General features: G+C 44.5%; 1 protein-coding gene across 4 annotated transcripts in view; it reads left to right on the top strand.

Moving 5' to 3' along the window:
• The window catches only part of FAM131A (family with sequence similarity 131 member A), a 92,186-nt gene that overhangs the window by 54,771 nt on the left and 13,652 nt on the right, over nucleotides 1–23,763 (top strand). For all 4 annotated transcript variants that reach the window (XM_042460858.1, XM_042460856.1, XM_042460855.1 and 1 more), the window contains one exon: nucleotides 10,555–10,737. In XM_042460858.1, coding sequence (XP_042316792.1) covers nucleotides 10,555–10,737 — 183 coding nt within the window. The remainder of the gene's footprint in view (nucleotides 1–10,554; nucleotides 10,738–23,763) is intronic.

Raw genomic sequence — 23,763 nt, 5'->3', positions numbered from 1 at the left:
CTGCTGGCTTTTTGCCGGCCTTTGACGGGGCCTGGGGCCCCGTCAGGGGCCGGCAAAGAGGAGGGAGGCCTCCAGCCCTGGTGGCCCCCACTGGCTCTTTCCTGTCCTTGTGACAGGGCCTGGGGACCCCGTCAGGGGCGAAAAAGAGAAGGCCTGGCCCTGGAGAGTGGAAGCTCCACCCCTGGCACGCGGCCCCGCCCCCGGAGGGTGGAACGCTCCACCCCTGGCTTCGGCCCCCCAGTTGTCTGAGGGACAGCAACCTGGCCCCGGCTCAAAAAGGTTGCCTACCCCTGGTCTAGATCAAGAGAGTAATAGTCCCACTGATATTTCTTTGGTCAGGCCCTACCTGGAATATTGTGTCCAGATCTGGGCGCCCCACAATTCCAAAGGGACCTGAGAAACATGGAGTGGTCCAAAGGGGGCGACTAAAATGGTGAAAGGTCTGGAAACCATGTCCTATGAGGAAAGACTTAGGGAGCTGGGGGATATTTAGCCTGGAGAAAAGAAGATTAAGAGGGATATGATAGCCCTGTTTAATATTTGAAGGGATGTCATATGAGGAGGGAGCACAGCTTGTTTTTCTGCTGCTCCAGAGAACAAGACCCGGAGCATGGATTCAAGCTCCAGGAAAAGAGATTCCACTCTCAGTTAGGAAGAACTTCCTGACCGTTAGGGCTGTTCGACAGTGGAACACAACTCCCTCAGAGTATGGTGGGTCTCCTTCTTTGGGAGGTCTTAAGCAGAGGCTGGATGGCCATCTGTCGGGGAGCTTTATGGTACATTCCTGTCTATGGCAGGGGTTTGGACTGGATGACCTTGTGGTCTCTTCCAACTTCTCTAGATTCTTCACTTCATCCTCCTGATTTGCTTTCAGTTTTCTACAAGTGGAGGCAGCTCGTGTGCATTTAAGTAGCTCGACATCAATTCACGCTATACATGTGAAACTCTGCAATTTCCTCCCCCACTATAAGCACCCAAAATATCTACGTGCCGCATGTGGACCCATGGCACATGTTGTTGGAGTTTCTCACTTTCTACAGCTTGCCATTTCTAGGGCACATCCACGGGCCCGCTCTGCTGGCACCAACTAACTGCAGCTTGTCGTGACATTAGTTCTCCCCATGTTACGCAGTACTTTGCAATCATTACAGGTTCTAACCTGAAAAACCTGAATGTGTGACACTGTTCCTATCAGTTTCCTCTCCGTTTAGGCCCCCATAATTATTTTACACGACCGAGAGGAAAGGCAGAGGATTGATAGCACCAAATATGGCTAGTCTGTCACCCATTACGTGATAGCTGTCACTTGAACCAAAGCTGTGACATCCAACGTGGCAGCACTGATGTTGTGTGGGGAGAGAGGTGTGGTACAAAAAGCTGAAACACTCCTAAATGCACTTCAGAGTCAGGTTTTTTATGACTTGCATTGGTTTTTAAAAGGGGTGGCTGATGCTGGATTGTGATGAAACTCCAAAACATCTTTTGCAAACCTGAGGTTTGGTTGTACCCACGGTGTGGGAAAGAAGTAAGTAACAGAGTCGGACAGTAGCCGTCTGGAATGTGCTGTTTGTTTTCAGACTGCAATGGAGGAGCCCACTCTTTTAATTTTCCCTTCCACTTGTTTGATATTAACCGCCTTCAGGTTGATCCTGACTCATGGCAACTCTGGGGATGAGACATCTCCGAGACTCTTTATTTTCTGCTGCTTTTGCTTAGGTCCTATAAATTCAATGTCTCTGACCTCTTTAATAGAGTCTGTTCATCTAGCATGCCGCTTTTTCTATTTCTATATCCTTTCACCTTTCCTAGCATTATTGTTTTGTCATGATGTGACCCAAAGTATGACAACCTAAAACTTTATCATCTTGGCTTCCAGGGAGATTGATTCTGTTCTAGGACCCTTTTGTTTGTCTTTTGGCTCTGCATGGTATCCTCAGCACTCTTCTCCAGCAGTCTAAATATAAACTGATTTTTCTCCTATCAGTTTAATGATGGATATTGAGGCCTCTAAGGCCTCAGATTGATGGCTCTGGAAACACTGATACCCCGAATGGAGAGGGAGGTTGGACCTCCCCCGCCCCAGTGATCTGGCAAAATGATCTTCAAAGGCTCAAACACGCTCTTTCGGGCTTCCTGATTCACCTCCCTGGTAACTCCTTTCCCTCTCTTTGCAGGTATTTCGACAGGTGGTGAAGGACCATGTGGACCAAGCCCACGCCCATGGCCCACAAGGAAGGGTGGCCCCCTATTGAGTGGAAAGGATGGTGCAAGCCATGGATTCCCCATGGCCTTGGAGAGCACTTTCAACCTCTATTCGGACCCTCAGTGAAGGAGAGCAAGAGGCCAGGTTTGCTGCAGGGTGGACCTGTCCGGGAGGGAAAAAAGCATGGTTGGTGTGGCAGGGGGGACACACATGCTGTCTCATGACTGATGCTTTTATTTTGTACCAATCCAGAAATGAAGTGCCACTCAATCTGGAAAGGTGAGGGAACACATATGTGTGCATTAGTTCAAGAAAAGTCACTTTTTTGAGCGGGGGGGAGGCGGGAGGCTGGGAATTCTGGACTGGAGTTTGTAGCTAACGACACCATGCCCTCCACCTTAGATCAAAGGCACATATTATATATCTATGCTATATTTTGGCAGGCAATATACCCGGTCCCTAGGAATCTCATTCTCCACTGCCAAAAACAGTGGAGGCAGAGAATGTGTAGCTGGGGAAAGGGAGAATGAGTGAGGTGAAGGAGAGCTGCTTGATCCTTCCCTTTCCATCTCCTCCCCAATATGTGATCCATTGCACCTGAAGATCCCAGACTTATGTTAGCTGCCACATTGCGGGAGGGATGTGCGTGGATGCAAGAGGAATATGTGGAGGAGGTGGTGGTGTGTGCGGGTTTAAGCCATTGGTCCCAAATTTTTCTCCTTCAACACGACATTCCTTCATCTGCTTCTTAGATGCTTGGCCAGGGTTCTGACTTCCCAGGCCAGTTTCCAAATAAATATCGGTTTCATCCTGGAGATTCCAGTTTTGGTTAATATCTTTAGGAACCATTATAGGGTAGTGGGTGGGTGGACCCAGAGGACGATGTATCAATAAATACATTCAGACAGGGAAATAACATGTATAGAAGCGCAACATGTTAATGAATTAGTCTTGTCACATTTTGTTCACCTGTGCAGTCTGGTGCTTTTGGTACTTTTGTAACTGAAAATGTTATTGGCATTGTAATTTTGTAATTTATCTATTGCCAGTTACCCTTTTCTTCCATTTCTCATAACAGTGTCAGGGGTTTTAATTCCACCTTTCCCTAACTTTTGGGACCTCAAGGTAGTTTTACAATAGAAAAAAAACCCACATAGTTTAATGTTCACAAAATTCAGTGTTGGACAATGACCAGGATATAGCCGCAACATCATGTGAAATAACGTCTTTATCGGCTCATGGTCCAATTGCAGTTTAATAATGGGACACTGATGGGATAAGTGTGATCGTATGAAAATCTTTTCATGATTGCATATAAGGATGGGACAAGGATGGGGCAAGGAACGTCCCTCCCCCGTCTGCTAACTCTCCTTAGCTGTACTAGCTTAGAGGGAACGTTATAAGTGGAACATGGTTACATGGGATGGTCCCTAAAAACCTGGAATTGGGTTCATGCAAATCACATGGAGCACTAGTGTGCATCTGTGATGGACGTGCTCAAATATCTCCCATGGCTCAGAGACATCTGAAGTCAGGCTGCATGGACATTGGCCTGGATGGAGGCTAGTGGTCATCTTTGTGCCCACAACGTAATTCTGAATGAATTGACCCTGACACAGCCTGGGAGGGCAGGGACTGAATGAATGCTGGCTGAATCCTAGTGCACCCCCCACACAATGGCCTCACTGCACACTATCACAGCTCTGTCTGTAGGCTAATGTTTGACAGCGCCTTGTGGCAGACCTCATGTCTGTGTTCAGACCATTCATCTCTCTTTGTGGGACTGATCCCTAGTGTAGCCCTGCAGTCTTTCATCCCTGGTCAGCTTGAGTCTCAGTTGTGCTAGCCTCCATATGTTCACCTTCATCCCTTGTCATTATACTGTCCTCTCCAGCAAAATCACTTCTGTCCCACCCATTCTCATTGTGCACCATATGTCTTTGAGGACAGGGACTTTTTTTGATTATTTGGTTAGCTAATGGGGCAAAACTCTCGTCTGGATTGACACCAGCCACCGTTGTAACCAAAGAATAACAAGCAAATGTTGCAGATGTGGATTGCACTGATTCAGGTTCCAGTCAGCCATTCCTTTCTCAGAAATACTCCATTCCATTTTGTCTTCCTGCATCTATTTTCCATTTCCCTCTGCAATATCAACCAGTAGTGTAATGGTCTGAGTGTTTTGTACTAGGGATTCCATGAGATCACGGTTTTGAATCCCTGTTTTGCTACTCCCTGGGGTGGACCTTAGCCAAGTTGTACACTCTCAGCCTCAGCGAGGAAGGCAATGTGTAAAACCCTTTCGGAACAAATCTTGCCAACGAAAACCCTGTGACTTAGATTTGCGTGGTAAGAATGATAGTGCAAAGCCATGCTTACTGTTGAGTATAAAGGAAACAAAAATGAAGGCCACACGAGAACCTACACACATTCAAACTAGACAATGTGGAAAATAGAAATAGTAAAAGAATTCTCATACTGGGATCAAACACTTGGGGTTTCATCACACATTGGGGACAATTCCATGCAAAAACGGGATTTAAAAGCTACTAAAAAGCCAAGACAAAATGTGGGTTGATTTTCACACATCGTTGTTAAACTGGTGTTAAACCTGAATGGAAAAGTAAACCAAAAGCTACTCCTTTTTACTTTCGGGATTTCCGAAAGTAAAAAAGGAGTGGTTTTGTTCTATTTTCTGTCTACTTCCGTTCGGGTTTAACGCCACTTTAACAAGACATTGTGTGAAAAATCAACCCACTTTTTCTTTTTAAATTTAAATCCCGTTTCTGCACAGGATTTCCTCAGTGTGATAAACTCCATTGATAGGAAGAGGGGGACTGCAGCCCGGAAATCTTCGAAGAATGTTAAGAATGGGAGGAAACAGTTCTCAGAAATATCACACCCTCTGGAAACAGCGGGAGGATGCGATTGGCAACACCTCGGCACCAGCAGAGGCATTCCCTTGTGCAGTCAAAATGCAGTTCTTAGCCTCATCCCATTCCATGCGTGCCCATGCGCACAACAGATTTAGAAAGAAAAGGCCCATAGGGCCCGCGAGTAAAATCTAGAGAGAGAGGGCAGCTAGAAAAGGCTCTAGCAGATAAAGTGTTTTATTATGTGTGGTGTGTGGTGTAGGTGTGGGAGCTGCTTGGGTTCCAACTTGGGAGAGAAAGGTGGGATACTCAAAAATAAATAAATAATAAATACAGATTGGAGAGAGTGCGGGAGGGCAATATTGCTTTGTCGACATGAGGACCTGTAGGATGGGAGTGGCACAGGCATTCAACAAGTGGCTAGACCATCTATCTATTTACCCCAGCCACTGCCTTCTCCCAGTGGGCAGGCGAGGCTGGCTCTTGTCTATGGAGAGCCTCAGCCTGCAATGCAAGGCCAGCAGCTGAGTCATCCAGGAGCCAGAGAAACGGTCCAGAGAGAGGGAATTTGTGATTCTCACTTCTTTTCTCACGCCTTTGCCTTCTCTACTGGAGGGCAGGAGGAGAGGGGAACCAGAGAGTCCCTCTGTGCTTGCAAGGCCCCAGCAGGGTAGAGTAGTAGGTGTGCTCTCAAAACTATGGAGTGATTGTTTCTCCTACCCAGCAAGCCTCCTGCTTTTAGGGAGACAGAAAGGGCTGTCATGGGGCAGGACCTGTCACCCAAGCACAGCCGGCCTGCCTTGAGGGCTGAGCTGCTGACTGCCTGACCGCTGGAAGAGAAATGATTGGGAGCGGGAGCAAGAACAAACAGTGACAGATCGACGGCTGCTACCCCGAGCAAACTGAGATCATTCTGCCTTTCTTTGAAGAACTGGTCTCATGGGAAGAGGGCTGATCATGTGCACACCTCCCTGGGAATTTCCTAAGGCAAACCAGCTTTCTTCCTCCTCTCCACCCTTCCCACCTTTAGGAAGTCTCCTCAAAAACCATTGCTTCTTATTTGCCTACATTTCCTTCCAAAGTGTCCGTATTGTCCATGTCAATGACCTCAGTATCATCCACTGAAACTCCAGTGCATTATGAGGCCAGGGAGAGACCTATAGCACTAGGTGTCTCACAAACTGACATTCTTCCTCAAGCTAAAATCTATCACAGGGTAAGTTTCTTCAGAGGGAGCTGAGGACAGTGTGGGCTTGCTCAAGGTCACCCAGTGGGTTTCCACGGCCAAGCCAGGATTCAAATTCCGCTCTTCCAGGTCATAATCCAACACTTCTCCCTTGAATCGCCACCCAGGATGACCATTCACTGTTGGTTGCAGAAGGGTGTGCCTGACCATCCTGTTACTCACATATACTGGGGGTATGGGGGGTGGTTACTAAACCTCCTTCAGACAACACAATCCCACCACCCCCTTAAAACCCACCTGTCTCTTGCTTAACCCACCACAACCGTGTATGTGACCACGGGAGAGGCAAGTTGTTGGTGGGCAGCTGAGACGCATCTGGCTATGTCCCTTTAGACATGATGCATGATGATGAAGGCATCCTTGAGGGAGGTGAGAAGAAGGAGATGGGAGGCCTAGTTCACCTAGGGGGAACTTTACATCCCATCTCCCAAATAGGTAGTTGAACTGTCCATCATATGGAATATCCCTTATTTTGAGGTGCTGGGAAAATTTGTTCCTTAGTCAAGCTGGCAGGTGTTCCCTACTTTAAGGCAGGGGTAGGCAATCTTTTTGAGCCGGGGGCCGGGTTTTGCTGTCCTCTCAGACACAACTGGGGGGCCGAAGCCCAAAAATAAATAATTAAATCTTTTTTTTTTAAAAAAATTAAATATATATAATAAACCCAGGACAAATGTTGAGACAAAATTTTCCAAATGGGAAGACACCTTTTTTTAAAAAACTGGAGGACATGCGAAAAAATTTGCTGATTTTTTTTAAAAATGTTAATATTAAATGCATGTTTCTGAGGCGTTCTATAGACAATTGCCCCCCCAAAGGCCCCAGCGGCAATCGGCGTCAGGGACCTGGCTGGTGCCGGTCCAAGGGCCTCGCCGGGCCGCAGGTTGCCTACCCTGCTTTAAGGGATGCCTCTCTATCTGAGAGTTGGAAAGCTTTTCTTTTTTATCAACAGGTTATATTCAGTTAACAATGGGAACAGGTTGAGTTTCCCTTATCCAGAATTTTTGAAATCTGAAATACTCTCAAAATCCAAAATTGTCCACATGGATGGCAGAGCTTGTGACCACCTTTGCTTTTGGATGTGCTCAGTGGACACACAACTTTATTTAAAATATTGTAAATAACAATTCTGTTCTATGTTATACACGGTTTGTATGTTGTGTACCTTCAAGTCATTTCTGACTTATGTGCGACCCTTAAAGCCAACCCATCATGGGGTTTTCTCCGCAAGATTTATTCAGAGTAGGTGTGCCATTGCCTTCTGAAAGCTGAGAGGGTGTGACTTTGCCCCCAGTGGGTTTTATGGCCAAATGGGGGAATCGAACCCTTCTCTCCAAATCATCAGTCTAATACTCCAACCATTATGCCATGGTTGCATATACAAACATAAATGAATTTCTATTTAGGCTTGGATGCATCTCCAAGATATCTCATTATGTATATGCAAATATTCCAAATCTGAAAAAAATCTAACATCCCAAACATTCTGGTCCCAAGGTTTCAGCTAAGGGGGAGACTGCCATCCTGTAGATGTGTTCCCTAGGCATTACTTCTTGAACAGAAATCTGAACAGCGACAGCAAAGGTTATGACCAATAACATGGGAAAGCAACATGGATGGGGTTCCATACACTGCATAAAACAGAAGCAGTTCACTATGTTTCCAGCAAAACCTTTACTTTAAACCGCTAACATTTACACAGGTGAAATGAAAACAACTAAGGGGACAGGTAAAGCCTTGCATAGAGTAAACACAAACATTCTGAACCTTCTAGACCACAGCTGAAGGCTAGGACAGAACCCTGGTCTCATCTCAGCTCAGGCTTGCAATTCTCTATTAATTAATAATAGAATAATCAAAGAATAATAATGAATAATAATGAATATCATAATAATAATAAATATTGTATTTATCATCCCAGCCTCTTTCATTTGACGGATCAAGTGCTGGGTTAACAGCAAAAATTTATAAAGATATACAACAATAAAAAACAACAAGCCCCACAAGACACCCAGGCCCAACCCTCCCTCCCACGTATTAACATTAAAACAATAAAACCTTGCTTAAAAATACATAACACTATGACAAAATTACTAGATTAAACCACAATAAGAAAACCATAAAAGGGGGATTCAGTTGGTTCTGGATCCTATCACTCGGGGAAGGCTGCCGTAAGGAGAAGAGATAGTTTTTTTTCCCCTTTTTGAAAGCCTCACGCGAGGATAATTGGGAATCTCTTCCGGCAGGTAGTGATTGGAGAACCCATGTTCTTCTTCTCGGTCATAGAGAAACTTGCGGAGAATTTTTTTTCTTTTAAAACCAATATTCTTCCCACCAATTCTCCTTTCAAATGGGGTGCTTATTTCTCTCCTTTCAGCAGCCAGTGACAATATTTTTCACAGATTTCTCTCTGAATTGAAATAAAGGACAAGGCGAAAATTATGCTAATTACTTGCATTTCAAACTCAATACCATCTCAAAAGGAAGTTTGGCAGAGGTTTTTTAAAAAACCATCCTATGCTTAAAATAACCCTGAGGCACACACACAAAAGGGGGGAAAAAGGCCCGCCTCAACAAGAACTGCTAGAAGGGACCCTCAAGGAACCATCAAGTCCAACCCCCTTCTGCTATGAAGGAATACATGGCATCCAACTCTCACCTCTCCCATGGTGATGCCAAGGCTCTAATAATAATATAATAATAATAATAATAATCCTATAATAATAGGCAAGGGAGAGGAGAGTGAGAATATCCACACACACACACACTTATATTGTTACTGCCAAAAAGTGTGAAGCGTATTTATATGTGTACATACCACAGCTGTTGTGTGTGTGTGTGTATGATACACACCCCACAAACTGGGAGCAGCGGAAAGTGTTAATGCTGCATGTATTCTGCTTACACACACTTCTTTGTGTGTTTGTCAATATACCACAATACCTACATCACTTACTATAATATACACACACGCATACCCCCACCACACACAACAACCACCGCACCCCTCCCCACTCCACACACACCACCACACCACACCCCACTCTAGACGCGCGCTATGCTGAAAGTTTAACGCTGCACCTCGCCCCCACTATGCTTACACACACATCTTTTGTGTGTTTTGTATATATATTATATTCCACCCTATCCTACCCCCTCCCCACCCCTCACCCCCCCACTCCCACACCCCATACCCTACATATACACACACGCACATATATATATAAAACCACACCACACACAACACCCCACAACGAATGTGTGAAACTGTTCCTATCAGTTCCTTCTCCGTAGGCCCCCATAATTATTTAACGACCGAGAGGAAAGGCAGAGGATTGATAGCACCAACTATGGCTAGTCTGTCACCCATTACGTGATAGCTGTCACTTGAACCAAAGCTGTGACATCCCAAGTGGCAAGCACTGATGTGTGTGGGAGAGAGGTGTGTACAAAAGCTGAACACTCCTAAATGCACTTCAGAGTCAGGTTTTTATGACTTGCATTGGTTTAAATTAGGGGTGAGCTGGATTGTGATTGAAACTCCAAACATCATTTTGCAAACCTGAGGTTTGGTGTACCCACGGTGTGGAAAGAAGTAACAGAGTCGGACAGTAGCAGTCTGGAATGTGCTGTTTCAGACTGCAAGTGGAGGAGCCCATCTTTTAATTTTCCCTTCCACTTGTTTGATATTAACCGCCTTCAGGTTGATCCTGACTCATGGCAACTCTGGGGATGAGACATCTCCGAGACTCTCTATTTTCTGCTGCTTTGCTTAGGTCCTATAAATTCATGTCTCTGACCTCTTTAATAGAGTCTGTTCATCTAGCATGCAGTCTTTTTCTATTTCTATATCCTTTCACCTTTCCTAGCATTATTGTTTTTGTCATGATGTGACCAAAGTATGACAACCTCAACTTTATCATCTTGGCTTCCAGGGAGATTGATCTGTTCTAGGACCCTTTTGTTTGTCTTTTTGGCTGACCATGGTATCCTCAGCACTCTTCTCCAGCATGTCTCAAATAAACTGATTTTTCTCCTATCCGTTTAATGATGGATAAATTGAGGCCTCTAAGGCTCAGATTGGTGGCTCTGGAAACACTGATACCAGAATTGGAGAGGGAGGTTGGACCTCCCCCGCCCCAGTGATCTGGCAAAATGAGTCTTCAAAGGCTCAAACAGCTCTTTCGGGCTTCCTGATTCACCTCCCTGGTTAACTCCTTTCCCTCTCTTTGCAGGTATTTCGCAGGTGGTGAAGGACCATGTGACCAAGCCCACGGCCATGGCCCAAGGAAGGGTGGCCCACCTTATTGAGTGGAAAGGATGGTGCAAGCCCATGGATTCCCCCATGGCCTTGGAGAGCACTTTCAACTCCTATTCGGACCTCAGTGAAGGAGAGCAAGAGGCCAGGTTTGCTGCAGGTGGGACCTGTCAGGGAGGGAAAAGCAGGTGTGGTGGGCAGGGGGGACAACATGCTGTCTCATGACTGATGCTTTTATTTTGTACAAATCCAGAAATGAAGTGCCACTCAATCTGGAAAGGTGAGGGAACACATATGTGTGCATTAGTTCAGAAAAGTCACTTTTTGGAGCGGGGGGGAGGCTGGGGAATTCTGGAAGTTGTAGCTAAACACCATGCCCTCCACCTTAGATCAAAGGCACATATTATATATATATGCTTATATTTTGGCAGGCAATATACCCGGCCCTAGGAATCTCATTCTCCACTGCAAAACAGTGGAGGCAGAATGTGTAGCTGGGAAAGGGAGAATGAGTGAGTGAAGGAGAGCTGCTTGATCCTTCCCTTTCCATCTCCTCCCCAATATGTGATCCATGCACCTGAAGATCCCAGACTTATGTTAGCTGCCACATGCGGGAGGGATGTGCGTGGATGCAAGAGGAATATGTGGAGGAGGTGGTGGGTGGTGCAGGGTTAAGCCATTGGTCCCAAATTTTTCTCCTTCAAACGACATTCCTTTCATCTGCTTCTTAGATGCTTGGCCAGAGTTCTGACTTCCCAGGCCAGTTTCCAAATAATATCGGTTTCATCCTGGAGATTCCAGTTTGGTTAATATCTTTAGGAACCATTTATAGGGTAGGGTGGGTGGACCCAGAGGACGATGTATTCAATAACATACATTTATAGAAGGGAATAACATGTATAGAAGGCAACATGTTAATGAATTAGTCTTGTCACATTTTGTTCACCTGTGCAGTCTGGTGCTTTTGGTACTTTTGTAACTGAAATTGTTATTGCAATTGTAATTTTGTAATTTTATATTGCAGTTACCCTTTTCTTCCATTTCTCATAACAGTGTCAGGGGTTTATATTCCACCTTTCCCCTAATTTGGGACTCAAGGTAGTTTACAATAGAAAAAAAACCACATAGTTAAATGTTCACAAAATTCAGTTGGGACAATGACAGGATAAGCGCAACATCATGTGAAAGTCTTTATCGTGATCATGGTCAATTGCAGTTTAATAATGGGACACTGATGGGATAAGCGTGACGTATGAAAATCTTTTCATGATTGCACTATAAGGATGGGACAAGGATGGGGCAAGGACGTCCCTTCCCCATCTGATAATCTCCTTAGCTGTACTTAGCTTAGAGGAACGTATAAGTGGAACATGGTTACATGGAGATGTCCCTAAAAACCTGGAATTGGTTCATGCAAATCACATGGAAGCATAGTGTGCATCTGTGATGGAGTGCTCAAATATTCTCCATGGCTCAGAGACATCTGAAGTCAGGCTGATGGACATTGGCCTGGATAGGAGGCTAGTGGTCATCTTTGTGCCCACAAGGTAATCTGAATGAATTGACCCTGACACAGCCTGGGAGTCAGACTGAATGAATGCTGGCTGAATCCTAGTGCACACACAACTGGCCTCATGCACTCTATCACAGCTCTGTCTGTAGGCTAATGTTTGACAGCTGTGTGCAGACCTCATGTCTGTGTTCAGACCATTCATCTCTCTTTGTGGACTGATCCCTAGTGTAGCTCCTGCAGTCTTCATCCCTGGTCAGCTTGAGTCTCAGTTTGGCTAGCCTCCATATGTTCACATTCATCCCTTGTCATATACTGTCCTCTCCAGCAAAATCATTCTGTCCACCCATTCTCATTGTGCACCATAATGTCTTTGAGGGCAGGGACCTGTTTTTGATTATTTGGTTAGCTAATGGGGCAAAACTCTGTCTGGATTGACACCAGCCACCGTGTAACAAAGAATAACAAGCAAATGTTGCAGAGTGGATTGCACTGATTCAGGGTTCCAGTCAGCCATTCCTTTTCCAGAATACTCCATTCCATTTGTCTTCCTGCCTAATTTTCCATTTCCCTCTGCAGTAATCAACCAGTAGTGTAATGGTCTGAGTGTTGTACTAGGATTCCATGAGATCACGGTTTGAATCCCTGTTTGATACTCCCTGGGGTGACCTTAGGCAAGTTGTACACTCTCAGCCTCAGAGGAAGGCAATGGTAAACCCTTTCGGAACAAATCTTGCCAAGAAAACTCTGTGACTTAGATTTGCGGTAAGAAGATAGTGCAAAGCCAGGCTTACTGTTGAGTATAAAGGAAACAAAAATGAAGGCCACAGAGAACCTACACACATTCAAACTAGACAATGTGGAAATAGAAATAGTAAAAGAATTCTCATACCTGGGATCAAACATTGGGGTTTATCACACATTGGGGAAATTCCATGCAAAAACGGGATTTAAAAGCTATAAAAAAGCCAGAAAAGTGGGTTGATTTTCACACACATCGTTGTTAAACTGGTGTTAACCTGAATGGAAAGTAAACAAAAGCTACTCCTTTTTACTTTCGGGATTTTCCGAAAGTAAAAAGGAGTGGCTTTTGTCTATTTTCTGTCTACTTTCCGTTCGGGTTTAACGCCACTTTAACAATGACATTGTGTGAAAATCAACCCACTTTTTCTTTTAAATTTAAATCCCCGTTTCTGCACAGGATTTCCTCAGTGTGATAAACTCCATTGATAGGAAGAGGGACTGCAGCCAGGAAATTAGAAGAAGGTTAAGAATGGGAAGGAACAGTTCTCAGAAATCACACCCTCTGGAACAGAGGGAGGATGCGATTGGAACACCTGGCACCAGCAGAGGCATTCCCTTGTGCAGTAAAATGCAGTTCTTAGCCTCATCCCATTCCATGCGTGCCCCTGCGCACACCCGTTTTAGAACGCAACGGGCCCATTTTAGGGCCCATGCGATAAACTTCTTAGAGAGAGAGGCAGCTAGAAAAGGCCTTAGCAGATAAAGTGTTTTTTTATTATGTGTGTGTGTGTGTATGTTGTGAGCTGCCTTGGGTTCCAACTTGGGAGAAAGGTGGGATACTAAATAAATAAATAAATAAATACAGATGAGCAGTGCTGCTAGGGCATATTGCTTTGTTCCATGAGGCCCTGTAGGATGGAGTGGCACAGGCATTCAACAAGTGGCTAGACCATCTATCTATTTACCCCAGCCCTGCCTTCTCCCCAGTGGGCAGGAGAGGCTGGCTCTTGTCTATGGAGGAGCTCAGCCTGCAATGCAAGGCCAGCAGCTGAGTCATCCAGGAGCCAGAGAAACTGGGCCAGAGAGAGGGAATTGTGATCTCACTTCTTTCTCACGCCTTTGCCTTCTCTACTGGAGGCAGGAGGAGAGGGAACCAGAGAGTCCCTCTGTGCTTGCAAGGCCCCAGCAGGGTAGAGTGTGCTCTCAAACTATGGAGTGATTGTTCTCCTACCCAGCAAGCCTCCTGCTTTTAGGAACAGAAAGGGCTGTCATGGGGCAGGACTGTCACCCAAGCACAGCCAGGCCTGCCTTGAGGGCTGAGCTGCTGACTGCCTGACAGCTGGCAAGAGAAAGATGGGAGCTGGGAGCAAGACAAACAGTGACAGATGAGGCTGCTACCAGAGCAACTGAGATCCGCTTCTGCCTTTGAAAGAACTGGTCTCATGGGAAGAGGGCTGATCATGCAACATCCCTTGGGAATTTCCTAAGGCAAACCAGCTTTCTTCCTCATCTCCAACCTTCCACCTTTAGGAAGTACCTCCAAAACCATTGCTTCTTATTTGCCTACATTTCCTTCCAAAGTGTCTGTATTGTCCATGTCAATGAACCTCAGTATCATCCACTGAACTCCAGTGCATTATGAGGCCAGGGAGAGACTATAGCATAGGTGTCTCACAACTGACATCTTCCTCAAGCTAAATCTATCACAGGGTAAGTTTCTTCAGAGGGAGCTGATACAGTGTGGCTTGCTCAAGGTCACCCAGTGGGTTTCCATGGCCAAGCCAGGATTCAAATTCCGCTCTCCAGAGTCATAATCCAACACTCTCCCTTGAATCGCCACCCAGGATGACCATTCACTATTGGTTGCAGAAGGGTGTGCCTGACCTCCTGTTACTCACATATACTGGGGGTATGGGGGGTGTTACTACCTCCTTCAGACAACAATCCCACCACCCCCTTAAAACCCACCTGTCTCTTGCTTAACCCAACACAACCGTGTAGTGACCAGTGGAGAGCAAGTTGTGGTGGGCAGCTGAGAAGCATCTGGCTATGTCCCTTTAGACAGATGCATGATGATGAAGGCATCCTTAAGGGAGGTGAGAGAAGAGATGGGAGGCATAGTTCCACCTAGGGGGAACTTTACATCCCATCTCCCAAATAGAGTAGTGAAATGTCCATCATATGGAATATCCCTTATTTGAGTGCTGGAAAATTTGTCCTTTATCAAGCTGGCAGGTGTTCCATACTTTAAGGCAGGGGTAGGCAATCTTTTTGAGCCGGGGGCCGGGTTGCTGTCCCTCAGACAACTGGGGGGCCGAAGCCAAAAAATAAATAATTAAATATTTTTTTTAAAAAAAATTAAATATATAAATAAACCAGGACAAATGTAGGACAAAATTTTCAAATGGAAGACACTTTTTTTAAAAAAATGGAGGACATGCGAAAAAATTTGCTGATTTTTTAAAAAAATGTTAATATAAATGCATGTTTCTGAGGCTTCTATAGACAATTGCCCCCCAAAGGCCCCAGCGGCAATCGGCGTCAGGACCGGGCTGGGGCCGGTCCCAAGGCCTCGCCGGGCCGCAGGTTGCCTACCCCTGCTTTAAGGGATGCCTCTTATCTGAGAGTTGGAAAGCTTTTCTTTTTATATACAGGTATATTTCAGTTAACATGGGACAGGTTGAGTTTCCCTTATCCAGAATTTTGAAATCTGAAATACTCCAAAATCCAAAATTGTCCACATGGATGGCAGAGCTTGTGACACCTTTGCTTTTGGATGGCTCAGTGGACACAAACTTTATTTTAAAATATTGTAAATAAAATTCTGTTCTATGTATACAAGGTGTATGTTGTGTACCTTCAAGTCATTTCTGACTTATGGCGACCCTAAAGTCAACCCCTCATGCGGTTTTCTCACAAGATTTATTCAGAGTAGGTTTGCCATTGCCTTCTGAAGCTGGAGGGTGTGACTGCCCCCAGTGGGTTTTATGCCAAATGGGGAATCGCACCCTTCTCTCCAGATCATAGTCCTAATACTCAAACATTATGCCATGCTGCATATACAAACATAAATGAATTTCTATTAGGCTTGGATTGCATCTCCAAGTATCCATTATGTATATGCAATATTCCAAAATCTGAAAAAAAAATCAAAATCCCCCCAACATTTCTGGTCCCAAGTTTCAGCTAAGGGAGACTCATCCTGTAGATTGTTCCTAGGCATTATTCTTGAACAGAAATCTGACACCAGAGTAGAAATAACATGGAAAGACAGGATGGGGTCCTACACTGCATAAAACAGACGCAGTTCAATGGTCAGCAAACCTTTATTTAACCCTAACATTTACACAGTGAATGAAAACAACTAAGACAGGTAGCCTTGCATAAGTAAACACAAACATTCGAACCTTCAGACCACAGCTGAAGGCTAGGACAGAACCCTGTTCTCTTCAGCTCAGGGTGCATTCTATTAATAATAAATAATAATAATAATAATAATAATAATACTAATTATAAAATATTTATTTCTTCCCGCCTCTTTCATTTTGAGGATCAAGGCGGGGGTAACAGCAAAATTTATAAAATATACAACAATAAAAAACAACAAGCCCCACAAGAAAACCAGGCCCAACCCTCCCTCCCAAGTATAAATTAAAACAAAAAAACATTGTTAAAAATACATAAACAATAGACCAAGTTACTAGATAAACCACACATAAGAAAAAACAATAAAGGGGTTCATTGGTTCTGGATACTATCAATCGGGGAAGGCCTGCCGGAGAGATGTTTTTTTGTCACCTTTTTGAAAGCCCAAGGAGGATAATGGCGAACTCTTCCGGCAGGTAGTGATTGGAGAACCCATGTTTTTTTCTCGGTCAGAGAAACTTGAGGAGAATTTTTTTAAAAAAATATTCTTCCCACAAATCTCCCTTTCAAATGTGATTATTTCTCTCCCCTTCAGCCGCCAGCGAAATATTTTTCACAGATTTCTCTCTGAAATGACAATAAGGACAAGGGAATAATATGCTAATAATTTGCATTTCAAACTCAATACCATCTCAAAAGGAAGTTTGGCAGAGGTTTAAACAACCTCCTATGCTTAAAATACCCTGAGGCACAACACAAAAGGGGGAAAAAGCCCAGCCTCAACAAGAAATGCTAGAAGGGACCCTCAAGGACCATCCAGTCCAACCCCCTTCTGCTATAGGAATACATGGAATCCAACTCTGCACCTCTCCCATGGTGTGCCAAGGTCTAATAATAATTAATAATAATAATAAAATAATAATAGGCAAGGAGAGTGCAGAATTCCACCCACCACACCTTATAGTGTTACTGCCAAAAGGTGAAGCCGATTATATGTGTACATACACAGCTGTTGTGTGGTGTGTTGTAGATACACACACACAAACTGTGGAGCAGCGAAAGTGTAATGCTGCATGTATATGCTTACACACACTTCTTTGTGTGTTTGTAATATACCTACATACATACTACACATACTATACATATACATATACACACACGCATATACTATAATAAATATATGATACACACTCACCACCATTGTGGAGCTGCTGAAAGTTTAATGCTGCATGATATGCGTACACACCACATCTTTGTGTGTTTGTATTATCTATATATGATATATATATATATATACATAAAACATTACACACACGCATATATATATATAAATATATTACACCTCACACAAACTGTGGAGCTGCTGAAAGTTTAATGCTGACATGTTATTGCTTACACCCACAGCTTGTGTGTTTGGGGGTGTGTATAATATATAGATACACCTACATACAGATATACAGCATACTATACATAGACACACACCTATATATATATAAATATAATATACACAAGCACCAAACTGTGGAGCTCTGAAAGGTAATGCTGCATGTATATGCTTCCACACACACATCTTTGTGGTTGTTATAGTATATATACTATATATATACATACTAAATGTAAAACACACACACCACACAACATCTATATTACACACAAGACAACTGTGAGCTGCGAAAGTGTATGCGCATGTAGATGCTTACACACACCTCGTGTGTGCGGTGCTAGCTATATCTATATATAGATGTACAGACATACTACATATCACCACACAACACACACCACACATATATATACACACACACCACACACACACAGCACAAACTGGGAGCTGCTGAAAGTGTAATGCTGCAGTCTATGCTTACACACCAATCTGTGTGTGGTTTGTTATATATATCTTACATATACATAACACACACACACACACACACACATATAATATATATACACACACCACACCCACAGAGACAAACTGGGAGCTGTTGAATGTGTAATGCTCGTGTATATGCTCACTACACACCGCTGAGACGAGGTGTTCTTGGCAAGGTGGGCATTCGAACCCTGGGATATAAGCAAATTAAAAACAACCCAACACCAACAACAATATCTGGGTATTGTAGTTTGTGTTTAAGAATTTAGACATTTAGCCTTCTTTTCAGAGAGCACTGTGGCACAACTACTGCAAATCCCAGGATTTTCCATACCTAAAGTATTGGTCGAACTGGATAGTTCGAAAAACTCCAAATCCAAAATACATCTAGTCCTCGCATTTGGGTAGGGCTATCATCATCATCATCATCATCATCATTGCATGACCTTAGCATCACCCATGGAGAGTTGCAGAGAGAGAGATGGTCATGTCCGCTCTGAGGCTGAGAGAATGTGACCCTCACAAAAGAGAATTGGGAGAATGAGGATCTGTGAACTTTTCCCCTGCCATTTGTCTCCTTTGTCTCTTGTCCCTTTGATTGCAAGCCTGAGGGCAGGAAATATCTGTAAATTGTAAGCTGCTCTGATAGCCTTTGGCTGAAGAAGAGCTGGGCATAAATTATATATTATTTGATCCCCACCTCTTCTTCTCTTTTGGAGAATTTGAATGGCAGAGCATGTGTAAAGTGGAGAGGCTCCCTCCTTTTGTTCTGTTTGTTTTTCACCAAACAAAGGAAATAGCCCTGGTAAAAGCCAGGATGAATGATAGCTTCTTATGCAAATACCCAAGTCCGGAGGTCGAATTTGTCAGCTCAAATTTCTCTCTTCCCTCCATTTGTGAATTATTAAAAAAAAATCTTACTCTTGATCAAGAATTACTCAGAATTCTTCTCCTCTCCTACATGTTAGAGAATTTGTCGAAACTGGCATTTTTCTCCTAATTTTCGAATTTTGGAGATATTTTACATCCCACCGGCAGGTCATTCCACGTTTTTGGAGCGGGTAGAGAAAAGGACCTCCGGGAGGTCCCGCCAGTCTGGTCTTTCTAGATTGTAAAAGTTTTTCGGGAGGATCGGAGTGTATGGAAGGATTGTTGGGAGGAGGCCTTCCTTCAAGTAGACTGGACCCAGGCCCTGTAGGGCTTTATAGTGATAACCAACTGTACTGTGTCGGAAGCTATAGGCAGCCAATGTAAGATTTTAAATAGGTGTAATGGTCGAACTTGGATTTTCCCAGCGACCAGTCTGGCTGCCATGTTTTGTTAAATTGCAGCTTCTGGACGTGGCCAAAGGTTGCCCATGTAGAGCACACTGCAGAATCAAGATGAGAGGTAACTAGCGCAGTACGACCATTTCTAGGTCCCGCTGCTCCAGTAGGGCCGCAACTGGCGTATCAGCCGAAGCTGATAACAGCACTCCTGGCTGTTGCATCAATCTGAGAAGACAGTTGAAGCGGCAAATCCAGAGCATCCCAAGCTGCGGACGCCGTCTTTCAGGGAAAGTGTAACCCATCTAGAACTGGCGAACTTTCTCCATACCTGGATTGGGTTACCTATCACGTGTACCTCCGTTTTTTGGATTCAGCTAAGTCTATTTTCCCTCATCCAATCCATTACCAACTTCAGGCAGTCATTCAGGGGGGGGAGATGCCCTCCTTGGTCACTGAAACAGTCTGAGACATAGAAAATAGATTTGGGTGTCATCAGCGTACTGATAACACCCCACCCCTGTCTCCGGATGATCTCAACCAGTGGCTTCATGTAAATGTTAAACAGCATGGGGGACAGAATGGTGCCCTCAGGGACGCCCGATGTCAGTTTATCATAGAGGAGCACTGTCCCCCAGTATCACCATCTGGAATCTGCCCAAGAGTAGGAACATAGCCACTGCAGAGCGAGCCAACGATTCCTAACTCTCTCAGGTGTTCCAGAAGGATACCATGGTCCTTCTAGCACTTGAAAGTCTGTGTTTCCCAGCCCTCCTTCATCATGACATGACAATGCAACTAAAACAAATCCAGCTATGCAGAGGACAGGAAGTAAAGAGGCTGGGCTGAACTAAAAGTATTTTATTTAAAAAGAAGTTTGTTTGTAGAGGTTTGTGGCATTGTGGTTTGAATGTTGGACTACGCCTCTGGAGACCAGGGGGTTTAATTCCCCACGAAGCCGTGGAACCCACTGGGCCAAGTCACCTCTCTCAGCTTCGGAGAATGGCAAACTATCTCTGAACAAAGCTTGCCAAGAAAACCATGATAGGTTTGCCTTAGGGTTGCCATAAGTTGGAAATGATTTGAAGGTACACCAACAACATTAACAAAGATTGGACAAAGAGCATGCCAAATAATCCTGTATTTGGAATGTGGGCCCAGCATTATTATTATTTTATTATTATTATACCTATTTATGAAGCGCTGTAAATTTACCAGCGCTGTACATGCAATCTTTTTAGTTAGACGTTCCCTGCCCTCAGGCTTACAATCTAAAAAGACATGACAGAAGGAGAAGGGGTGGTGACGGGAAGGGTAAGAGGTCCAGCCGTTCTCTCAACCTCCGAGGTCTGGACCAAGGCAGATGGACTGAGGAGGGAGGGCAAGGCTTCATAATGGATGGTTAACATTATCCAGAGAAATACATAATCACAAGTAGGATAATAACAATACAGTACATAGGAATACAGGAAATGGATCGATAAACAGCCAACAACAGAACATCCAGATAGTAGCACAATTATGCGATGCCTGGGAAAGCTTCTCTGAATAGGATGGTTTCAGTCCGTTTGAAGCTGGTTAAGAAGTGATGGCTCTTGCTTGTGGAGAAGAAGGTTCCAGGAGTGAGGGGCAGCAAGTGAAAAGGGGCGAATCCGGGATGGGGCAGAGGAATCCGGGCTACAGGAACCCTTGGCTACCCGAACGGAGGGCCCTGGTGGGAAGGTGAAGAGAAAGAAGGTCTGATAGTAAGAGGGGCATTCCTGGAGGGCTTTGACCTGTCGCCGCCAGAAGTATGTGCATCCTGTAATATGTTGATTGTACACAGTTAAATTAACTGAAATTAATAATTTCATCTAGTATGTAGGGAAAACCCACACTTGTAGTAGCTGTTTTCTGATTGTCAACCCTGAAGGTCATACATTTCAAATCTCCCTTTTTGCCATTGGGAAAACCTGGCAAAGCTACCCATGATACAGAATCAGACGTGGGGAACATGCTGGAAACGTGGGAGGACTGCAGCTCCCATCACCCCCCAAACAGCAAGGATGAAGGATGATGGAGTTGCAGCCCAATGGCATCTGAAAAGCCCCCAGCTGCTGAAAAAGAAATAGAATGGCAGCTAAAGTGTAGATGGAGCATTTTCAAAGACCAGCCCAGTTTAGCAAATCTTAGTAAAAAAGACAATGGGTAAAGAATAGCTTGCAGGCACATTTCCACCAGTGTAGCATTTTTCCTGACTATTGTTGAGCCAAGGTCATATTCAGTTTTATCCCAGGTCATGTTGGCATTTCATGTGGCAGATAACAAGCAATGCCAGTGCAGATCTGCATGCTGCTTCGAAGAGGCTGCTATAAGGAGAGGGCTAGTGAAACAAAATGGTACTATAGTCAAAGATACAATACCTTGAAAAGTTCACTTTTTTACTATGGCCATTCTGGCGTGGAGATTCTGTGAACTGAAAACAATCTTTCCAAGCTCTAGAATTATTCTCCAGAACAAGCGCTCACCCTCCAAACTAGCCTACCTTTAGGGCAGTCAGAGGTGAGAATCAAGTAACCCTATAGCCATGTTTTGACTGCAACTTCCAGCAGCTGTAGCAAACCTAGTGAGGAATGCTTGGAGTTGTTGCAGTTCAATTACATGTATGGGACTACATAATTCCCATTCCTAATTAAAAGTGATCTAGAGTTTCAATGATGGCCATTGCTCTGTCCTTCATTAACATACATTTCATCCTTGAATGAGATGTAAGCTGTCACTACTGACTACCGAGATCCCCGTTTCTCTGTATCTGTAAAAGGTAGCAGACCACTCTTCCTCCTCCTCCTCCTCACTCAAACAGGGACCCTGGGACCTTTTATTTTATGTGGAGGGAGCCAGTTGGGGTGTAGTGGCTTGAGTGTTGGACTGTGACTCTGGAGACCAGGGTTCGACTCCCTGCTCAATCATGAAAGCCACTGGGCAAGTCATATGTTTTCAGCCTCAGGTGAAGGCAATGACAAACCTCCTCTGAACAAATCTTGCCAAGAAAGGTTCCTCTTGTTGTTGTTATTGTTTTTGTCATTGTTGTGTGCCTTCATGTCATTTCTGACCCTATCATATAGTTTTCTTGGCAAGTTTCATCAAAGGGGTTTTGCCATCCTCTGAGGCTGAGAATGTGTGACCTGCCCAAGGCCTTAAGTCACCATAAGATGGAAACAACTTGAAGGCACACAACACACACAGAGCTCAGCACTGACAGGCAGGGGGAGGGCAAATTACTTTTCTCATCCATAACCATTTTGAAACATCCTTATGTAGGAAGACTCTTACAAGCACAATGTGGACAAAAGTGTCCAGAGTAGCTTACTCCCAAGCAAGTGTGCCCAAGAGAGATTGCAGGAATCCTTTGTTATTCCTGGTAGGGCTCAACATCAATCGCTGTCTCAATATTTCCTGATGCTTGGTCGTTTTGTACATTTCTGATTGGTAATTCGAGAAGAAGGTCAACTACATAGGAATCTTAGTGGTCCAATGTTGCCAGATCATTCTGGAAAGAGATGGTCAGCTTCTTCAGCTTACTCTTGGGGAAACTAGCGTTGCCATATTCCTGCCCCTCATATCCAGGCATTTAATTTGCATATTGCACAAATTATTATATTTATGCATATTATTAATCTGCATTCCGATTATGCAAATTCAACACATTAATAGTTGTACTTTTTCTACCATTATGCTTCAGCCTCAGTACCAGTACCGAACTAAGAGCTTTCTTTTTCTGCCCCCCCCCCCCCCAGCTGATGTGAAGAGAGGGAAACTTCCAAGCAGCCCCAAAGAGTAAAGAAACTCCCATTACTCTCTGTTTGGAAGTGGTATCCCAGTGTGCTGCTAAGTCCTAAGCTCATGCCACTGACACAATCACCACACAACACAAGGCCATCTCTTCTTACCTCCTTTCCTTTCCCACCTTCTGGGTCTATCAGGGGAAGGGGGGAGGAATGGAAGAATAAGGTGGCCTTTCTAACCCTGTACAGCAGCAACCCGAGCTTGCAAGTCAGGATGAGACTCCTTCAAGTGCCTGTCTGCTTGCCTTGGCTTCCTACTTCATCACCACTGCCACATTTTAATCTACACATCAGACAGTGACAAAGGAGAAATTTGGGATTTAGTGCTTCAACTGCCCGACCAACCAGGACAATTTTTAGTCCCTTCAGCCTGGGATTTTCCAGGTATTCCAGGATAAATGGCAACTCAAGGGGAAACTCAAGCCCCTCTCCCCACCACCCATTAATCAGTCCATGCCCTTCTCTCCTGTCCTCATAGATGTTGGCACATTGCAGTTTGCCTGAGTCTCAGCCACTCTGCCCACTCTTTGGTGGTGATTCAGCCTGAGTTCCACCCGTCCCTCAGCACTTCTGGGCTAATTGCAAGTGCTGGAGCCTGAAGCTGGGAGTG

The sequence above is a fragment of the Sceloporus undulatus genome, chromosome 3, assembly GCF_019175285.1.
Source record: "Sceloporus undulatus isolate JIND9_A2432 ecotype Alabama chromosome 3, SceUnd_v1.1, whole genome shotgun sequence".
Classification (NCBI taxonomy): Eukaryota; Metazoa; Chordata; class Lepidosauria; order Squamata; family Phrynosomatidae; genus Sceloporus; species Sceloporus undulatus.
Note: the sequence above shows the minus strand (reverse complement) of the source record. Positions and strands in the feature narration are given on the sequence as shown.